We start from the raw sequence: 9666 nt of genomic DNA on the forward strand, positions 1-9666 counted from the left end.
AGTTTTAAACAAAGCAAGTTGCAAGAGTTTAGGTTTACACTTCTTTAATTGTATGCTATCATCGCATGCTTGCTATTAAATAAATTATCAATGACACGATTGGGCTTCCTCCACCCTTTCTTGACCTCAGGATCCATTCATGTTGTTGCAACTGGAAGCATTTCCTCTTTCTTAATTCATATTTTATTTATCTACTTACTTATTTATTTATTCATCAATACAGCTGCAATTTGTTTTCATGTCTTGGTTATTGTGAACAATGCTGCAATGAATACAGGGGTATAGATAACCCGTTGAGTTAGGGATTTCATTTCATGTAGTTATGGAAGCAGATGTGGGATTGCTAGATCATATGGCAATTCCATTTTTAATTTTTCCAGGAGCCTCATGCTATATTTCATATGGTTGCTCCCATTTGCTTTCTGGTGGGAGGGGGTCTCAGTGGGAGTTAGCAACAGCTGTCCTTTCCTTTGTCTTGGTTCAGCTTCTTGAATAGGAAGAGGTTTCTGTTTTTCTTGCAGTGGCAGTTTTTTTTTTTTTACTTCTGTTTCTGCCACAGCAGCAAGAAACCTACTTTTGGGACCAGGAACAAATGATTTTTTTCTGTTCTTTTGCAACACCAAAATGCTTCATTTTTTTCTTCAAATGCAAACATGGTCAAGCTATTGTACATATCTCTCAGCGGCAATCACAATTGCACATCTGAACAGTGTTGGAAACTCCTGCATGTCTTCTAACCTCGTCATTTCATGAGCCAAGTGATGGAACTCAAGGTAAAGAACTACTGAGGGAATGTGTATCCAGCTTTATCAGAAGAACCCAGGGATTCTAAATGGCCACATCAGCCCCCACACAGCTTTTAAGAATTTTCTGTTATTTAAGCCCCTTCCACATTGTGGCTGCTCCCTCTTGCTCTGAGCTGCCAAATGCAAATGTATTTCTGCTTCTTCTCTTTGAAAGGGCTTGAAATCCTCTAGAGTTCTGCTCATAAAATTGTTTCAACTGCATCTCTTTTCTTTGCAAATTTGAATTTTTTAAGTTGAGGTAACATTGTTTTAAAACACTGTGTATGATTTAGAGGTATAGAATGACCTCCTTCAGGTGTATATTAGCACATGACACCCACCACCAGGCACCTGCAGTTCCCCTCCACTAAAGTCTATGTGGCTTCTTCCCACTTTGCTCTCCTCCCCACCTCTCTCCTTCTCCTTCTCTGGTAGCCTCAATTTCCCAGTCAGATTTCTAGGATTTGTCAATGTCTTGGTTTTACCTCATTTTTTAAAAATATTCCATATATAAATTATACAATCTAGGAATTTGTCTTTCTCCTTTTCCTTTATTTTTCATAACATGATCTGCTCCAGTTATATTCATGTTGTTGCAAGTGGAAGGATTTCATCTTTTTTTTTTTTTTATAACCGAGTAGTATTCCACTGGGCAGATACACTATCTACCTAATCCACTCATACATCTTTGGACACCTACCTTGCTTCATACCTTGGGTATTGCAAATAATCATGCAATGAACATGGGATTGTATAAATTCCTTGAATTATTGTTTTTATATTCTCCACATAGATAGACACCTAGAAGTATAATTGCTGGATCATATGGCAGATGCACTGAAGAAAGGGAAGTGTTTACAATAAATGGGAAAACAGGGTAACTACATGCAAAAGAATGAAACTAGAACACTATCTCACACCACACACACAAATGGACTCAAAATGAATAAAAGCCTAAATGTAAGACCAAAGCCACAAAATATATAGAACAGCAAAACAATCTGCAACATATGTTTCATTGATATCTTTGTGGATTCATCTCCAATAACATGAAAAAAACAAAGTGAATATAAACAATTGAAACTATAGCAAACTGAAAAGTTCTCCCCATAGCAGATGAGACTATCACTGATTTCATTTCTTAATGGGCTCAAATAAAGCTATGATGTTTTAGATTATATAACTTTTTTTAAGAGAAGTGATAATCTCAAATGACTTTTGCCTAAGCAGAGGCAGAATTCCGACATTTCAATATATGGAATATTTTGGTTACACTAGTTCACAGTTATTAAATAGAATAAAAAATCACATCTTTTGACATATTAACCCAGGGTATATGAACATATTATAGAAAAAGAGAAAATTCTCAAGTGCTTGATTCCTTACCCCAGTATATGTTAGCAAAAGAACCATAGCACTAAGAAATCATATGCCATAGTAATTTTCTTCTAACTTTTAGGTTTTTGAGCTCTATAGGAACATTCAGATATATTTGGACAGTTAAAACATCAGAGAGATCAATATCTTTAACACACTAGGAAAACTGCATGCTCCTGAAAAATGTAAGTGATTATTCCAACATGATAGGGACTAAGAGAATCTAGAGAGCAGTCTCCTGCAGTTTTCTTGCTTCCCAATGGAAACAAAGAGACCAGCAATTGTTGAATGAGAAGATACAGAAATAAATTATCCACATTATGAAATTATGTAATTCCTACAGGTCATTTTCTTGCCAATCATTGATAAAAAGAGAAGGCTTGTCAGCTACTTTGTAGCAGAACCAGTGGCTCTTGGCTCAAGCAGTAAGGCCACGAATCTTTGCCATTCTACTTCTTCCAAGAAAAAGTTTTATTTCAAATAGATGAAAACAGCATATTCCTCCACAAAATAATTTATTTTCAGATTCTTACTGGTGGATGTAGCAAGGTGCAAAAAAATGTTTCATAGATTTTCTGATAAACCTGTATAAAATTTAAAATAAATACATTCTTAGGCTTTATTTACCAAAAGACAATTTGGGCAAGATAGCTGAAGTAACAAAAATAGGAAGATGGGGTGATTTTAAACTATTTTGAAATCTTGCATAACTCAGAATAGATGGTGCTCACTTTATTGATAAACTTAAAAACAATAATCATTTCTAAATAGATCCCATGTAAGTATACATAGGATATTTAATTCTTAGGCCTTTATCAGAAATCTATTACAATCAACTACCAAGATTAATCAAGACCTATGACACAACCCTCTGAGTTTGAAAAGTAAAAACAATATTGAAGATAATAAAATAAACCAGATATTGTAGAGAAGTCACTGAACCAGAAACAAAGATAGCTCTCCCTTGCAGATGATATAGGTAACCTATGTCCCACTGAAGCTGAGGAGCAGGTGGGGTGGACTATGAAACAGAAATCATCAACCTAGTGAAGGAGGAAACATGGAAAAGTAGATTTTAAAATGAGAATTTCAAGTGCAGGGTCTGCTCATGGAAGTACCAGAAAATATCATAGAACAGTGATAAAGGCAGTGTAACTACAACAACTGCTAATTGCTAAGTAGCAGAATGCAGGGTACACACAAAGGGAACTTAGAGTAATAGAGCAGCAGTGAAAGATTGAAAACATTGGGCCCTCCTGGTGACCCAAAGGGTTAGAGCAGAGCTAGCCTATGACACTATACAAAGACGCTTCAGCACAAGTTTGATCCCCAACCAGGGAGGTGGCCCTTATGGTGCAGCAGACCTCTTCTGACCCGCCCACTGCTCCCCTCAGCAGTGTACTTCTTTGTCAGTTGACCTGTTCTGCTCTCCACTCTGCCTCTGGTGAATCCTCTCACTGCCCCTGCACCTTTGGCCTGTACCCCAGTTCTGTGTGCATAAATAAATAAGTCTTATTTATGCCTAAATAAGTATGTATAAATAAGTACAACTTTAAAAAAAGAATGAGGGGTTTTCCCTGGTGATGCAATGGGTTAAAGCACTGCATTATGAAGCTCTCTAAAGCCACTGCAGCATGAGTTCCATCCCCCGCCAGGGAGCTGACCTCTCCTGACCTGCCAGCTGCTCCCCTCAGCAGTGTACTTTGTTGATCTGCCTGTTCTGCTTCGCAAATCTGTCTCTGGTGAATCCTCCCACCCACCACACCTCTGGCCTGTATCCCAGTTCTGTAAGCATAAATAAATCTTTAAAACAAACAAACAAAAAGAATGAAAACATTTACTTGGCACTTAAGTAATCCTGGTCTAACAATGTGACCCTCCACTATCTCACTCTTTGTTAAAAAATACAGTATTTGTTTTCCATATAATAATGTCTCATATGTACCAGGTATTGCAGATTAAGAAAACCAAGAATTCACAACAGATCATGGAGGTATTTCTTGCAACATAATAACCAACTAAGACAAAATATGAAGGAGTACTGTGGGCAGTAACATATATGAGATTGAACCTCATAAGATAACAAAGCATAGGGTAAGTGACTCGGTCAGGCTTTTACATCGTTGGCCTCTGTGGCTATCCTACAGCCTTGATCGTTAACATGGAGGGTGAGGGGCACTCGTGCCTGACTACCTACACCTGGGCTTGGGTGTGAGCACATGTGCAACTATGCACACCTGCGCCTAGAGATCAGGGCCATGAGGTGGCTTTACTCAGAGATGGCTACGACAAGCAGCTATGAGAGGACCCATGATGGCCCCAGGGGAGGAGACTGCGGGAGAACACTGGAAAAATCCCAGAGGAAAAGAGCTATAAAGATTTACAGGGGGCCCTCACTGCTATCTCCCTAATTATCTTAATTATATATATATATATTACATCATTCTTCATTTCATACACTTTTTCATCTTGGTTGTAATCCTTGTGAATTTCCCACCACCAATCACCCATGTGTAATCACCATACACTCATGCTTTCTTCCCACCCCATTTTTGACCCTATTCCCACAGAATATCTCTGGTTTATAGTTGTTTGTTGATTTTTGTTTTTTACTTTTATTACAGTTGCCATTTTTTTTTTCTTTCCAAACCCTTACGTTCCTGCTAAGAGTGAAACCATTTGGTATTTTTCTTTTTCTTTCTTGCTTATTTCACTAAGCATGATCCCTTCCAGCTCCACCCATGTTGCTGCAAAAGGCATGAGTTTATCTTTTTTTTTTTTTAAGATTTTATTTTATTTGTGCATACAGAACTGGGATACAGGCCAGAGATGTGGAGGGTGAGAGAATTCACCAGAGACAGAGTGGAGTGCAGAACAGGCAGATCAACGAAATACACCGCTGAGGGGAGCAGCGGGCGGGCCAGGAGAGGTCTGCCACGCCATGTGGTCACCTCCGGGGCAGGTGGGAATCGAACTCATGAGGAAGCGGCTTTAGATTCTCAGTGCTGTGCTTTAACCCGCTGCGCCACCAGGGAGGGCCGAGTTTATCTTTTTTGATTGCTAAGTAATATTCCATTGTTGAAATATAAGTTAGGAAAACGATCCAAAAAAAATCAATGAAACCAAAAGTTGGTTCTTCAAAAAAAAATTTTAAAAATAGACAAACCTCTACCCAGGCTCATAAAGAAAGAAGAAATAAACAGGATCATAAATGAAGAAATCACAATAGACACAGCAGAAATCAAAAGAATAATTAGAGAATACTATGAACAGCTATATACAAACCAGTTCAATAATCTAGAAAATATGGACAAATTCCTACAATTTTACAATCATCCAAAGCTGATATAGAACAACTGAACAGGCCAATTACAAGCAGCGAAATTGAAGCAATAATTAAAATCCCCTGTGTACTTTAAAAAAACCCTGTGGGGGGGGGGTGATGCCAGAGGCTCCCAAGTCCTCTTTTAAAATGCCCAAACTGACAGCGAAACTACCTGTCCTGGGATGGCTGCCAAATATAAACTTAAGCAATACATTTAAGCAAGAGAAAAAAAAACAAAAAAAAAAAAACAAAACAAATTTTTGTTCAACTTTAAAGACAAATGAAGTGATTTCAAAAGGACCATTTACACATATTTTATAAAGTGGGGCTTAACAGGGTAATTGTTATAGATAAAAACTACCACAGAAAATGTGACCAAAAATGGTGAGATGACAAAATGCAACAAAAAAGAAATGTAAGTGCCTAGTAAATTTATAAAAATGTTTTATCATCATAACAACAAAAAACAAAACTATGAGACATTTTTGACTTATTAGGAACAAAAACTGCCGGTCCAGTGTTGGCCTTGAAATTGGGAATCTAGACATATATTAGGAGCTATTTTGAAAATTATTTTTTTTTCATAGCAATTTGACAGTATACATCAAAAGTCTGAGCAATGTTTATATCCTTAGAAATCCAGACTTTCTAGTTAAGGGATTTATTTGAGACATAACTGAGCCAGAGCTGTGATACAGATTGGCATGCAGGTGAAAAGACAGTTCTAATTACTTTTCAGTTTTGTTTCCTTGTCATACTAAAATATTGTATTAGGGAAATTCCTTGCTCTACCCTCCAAGATAAACCCATTAAAAAAAGAAAAAGGCAAATCGAAGAGACCCCTGGGTTACGATGTTAAAGGTGGTGGGGAGCTTTATACAGAGCAGGAGATAGGCAGGCAGTACAGAAAATCACCAATCTCTATTCCTGCTGCTGATTAAGGAACAAAATTGGCAGTATAAAAGGTATTTGTATCAGAGGGAAACAAGAGGATAAAAACAAACTTCTGCAAGTCCATTCTTACCCTTCATCTTCCAGACAATCAGGACTGATGAACTATAATGAGAAGAGAACTTCCATACTCTGCGGGGAACAGAGTATACAATCCTCACCTGAAGTGTTCTTTTATTGGGTCAGAAGGAATTGATTGGGATTTTCTGTTTCTGGGGGTGGATACAGGGCAGCAAGAGGTACCAAAACTGGCCAAGGACATTGTCCAAATAGCTTACCGGTCACTGTCTGAGTTTTTCCACCCCCACACACAATTGCAAGGTTACTCTGGTTCAGAGAACAACAACAATGGGATTTATTTAACAAACCAGGGGAAATAAAGAATTACTCAGGCCACAAATGGTCGTTTACCTCATCTGCACCAGTGTCCAGCGTTTTCAAGTCCTTTACACAAACGCTTTCAAGACGATGTCTTCTCACCACTGAGGGCCTGGGGTACGTGGCAGCCAGACTACAAGCTGGGAGCCAGCTCACTAAGACAGCAAAATACCTGAAAGAAGGTATTCCCGGGAACTGCCCAGGTGTCTCTCAGCACAGCACCACTAAAAACAGTAGATGCAGTGGCCGAATTACCCAACAAACAGCCACACTCAGGCATCCATGGGGCCCGTCAGGTCTCTGCCTTCCCAGCCCAGCTGCAACAGCAGCAAAATGGAACAGTTTCAGTCACTCAGCTACTTGTAAAGCTTCTAAACTTTTCCTATCTGAGGCTGGCTGCTGGAGGCCTCTCCGTGATTTTTAGAGGCCAGCAACAGCCTTCTGGAAGATCAGTGTGGTGAGGAACATCACTGACCCAGGAATCCCTGAAGATCCCAAAATGCTGATTCCCAAACATTGAATGTTTGAAATCCTTAATTCAAACAAGGAATCCTAGGGGCTGCTTTTGCAGTCCTTTTACTTCTGATCAGAGTATCCACCCTAAATGTGCTACTTTATTTGCATTTCCCTGGGGCTATCCACCTTCCCCTGCAAGCCCTTCCAGCCTGGCTTCAGCCACCCATTAGGGCTCCTATACTTTAGGCTTATTTATTCTTCTTCACTCACTGATCTCCTCGGGATTATTACAGTTTTGAAGCTAACAAAGTCAAAGTTCCAAGGGAAGCTGAACTTCGAGAACAAATATAAGAACCACAGATATTGGCCCTCCCTGGTGGCGGCGTAACGGATTAAGGCACTGCACTGAGAAGCTAAAGCCACTTCCGCATGAGTTGGATCCCAGCCTGCCCCGAGGTGACCACATGGAGAGGCAGACCTCTCCTGACCCGCCCGCTGCTCCCCTCAGCAGTGTACTTCGTGGATCTGCCTGTTTTGCTCCCCACTCTGTCTCTGGTGAAGCCTCTCGCTGCCCCTGAGCCTCTGGCCCGTACCCCAGTTCTGTGTGTACAAATACAATAAATCTTAAAAAAAAACAAAAAACCCACAGATATTGCAAAGGAAAATAGACATTGGGTCATAGACTCCATTGGCTGTAGAAACAGAATAACTGTAAAACTTTCATACATTAAGTTTGAACACACTAAATAAAATAAAAGAAGACAATAATCGCATGGCAAAAGATAAAAAACCAAACAACATTGGGTATAAGAATCATAGTGATGAAATAAAAAATCCAACAAATGAGAGAAGACAGATGATATGCCTGAAACAATGTTATGAAATTGTAAACTAGATAATGGAAATCTGCAAGTGATGAAAAAGGATAACCCCAAAGAAAATGTCTTAAAAAGCTGAGAAATAAAATGCTATTATTCATGTAAAAATTGAAGAAAAATTATCTGAAGATATTTTGATAGAAACATAGACTTCCCAGAATTTAAACACCGGAATAGAGGAGAATGGGTAGAAGAGAGGGATAGAGAGTGTCAGCCAAGTGGGGGGAACTTCAGTGGTAGTAGGTGAGAATTACCCATGCGCAGAGGTCTAGATTTAAACCTCCCCCCAATTTTATAGAGCATTGTAAATCAATCGTGAACTAGTAAAATTTTATTTAAAAATCAGTTAAAAAATAAAATACTCATTAAAATAAGGTAATATTCTTTTGGAAATTTTTAAAATTATGAACCTGTAAATATAAGGTTCAAGGAAACCGAATTATGTTAAAAATGTTATAATTTGTTAATATTCTTAAGTGTTTAATTTTTTTCTCTTATTTTCTGAACATTTTAATTCTTAGAGAACTATTTATGTAAATAGTATATATTATACTCAGTGAAGAATTAATTGCATTAAGATATTTAATAGGATTTGTTAAAGTTACTATAAAGTTGAAAATTATTACAGAAAAAAAATCAGTGTTAAGACCATATTATGTATATATTTTATAAATCATTGAGTATAAAAAAATAACTGAGAAAACATTAATAGGAACTTGGCCCCAAAGAGAAGAACTTGCTATAGATAACTGGAAATTTTCTGATCTCACTAAAAGAATAACATAAATAAAGCAATTATTTTTTTATCATATAGGCAAAGATTTGTTATAGCTATGCTATGCTGAGAGTTGGGGGTACAAATTTAATGAATGGCATGTTATATCTCTCAAAATTTAATGTTATATGCATTTGACTTAAAAGAAATGCTGTCCCAAAATATGTATACATTCTATAGGTCTAACGTCTCATGTACTAGAACTTTAAAAAAGATCAATAAAGACATGCTTAAATTGTATGTGGCAAAGTAAGGTGAAAATGTATTTCATAATTACATTTTGGCAAAAGAAATGTTTCACATATGAAGGAATACAGAGATAGATCTACCAAAATTTTGCTGCTAAATTATTGGTTTAATTTTTATTATCATAAAGACAACTTGCATAAATTAATAAATACATAAATCAATAAGTATGGAAATTAAGTCATAATAAATAAAGGAATTATCAAACATTTTATTACATCCTAAGTCATATTATTGAATGAAAAAAAATCATGATCAGAAACCTAAAAAAAAATCTGAAAAGGCCCTTCCATATGAAAATCAGTATGATTTGTCTTAATTGTCCTTAATATACAGTCAACCTAAAATAGTAGAAGTTATTTAACAGTCAGTTGTTTTAGTTTAAAAATAGAAATCCCGGCCCTCCCTGGTGGTGCAGAGGGTTAAAGCACAGCACTAAGAAGCTAAAGCCACTTCCACATGAGTTCGATCCCCGGCTGCCCCGGAGGTGACCAC

General features: G+C 37.5%; 1 protein-coding gene across 1 annotated transcript in view; it reads right to left on the reverse strand.

The window, feature by feature from the left end:
• LOC101621920 (protein LEG1 homolog) overlaps positions 1 to 9666 on the reverse strand; it is a 33114-nt gene that overhangs the window by 9491 nt on the left and 13957 nt on the right. Inside the window, exon 6 of the mRNA XM_004674108.1 lies at positions 6850 to 6971. Within this exon, the coding sequence (XP_004674165.1) occupies positions 6850 to 6971 (122 nt within the window). The remainder of the gene's footprint in view (positions 1 to 6849; positions 6972 to 9666) is intronic.

This window comes from Condylura cristata, unplaced genomic scaffold, assembly GCF_000260355.1.
Source record: "Condylura cristata isolate star-nosed mole 26May11 unplaced genomic scaffold, ConCri1.0 scaffold00001, whole genome shotgun sequence".
NCBI lineage: Eukaryota > Metazoa > Chordata > Mammalia > Eulipotyphla > Talpidae > Condylura > Condylura cristata.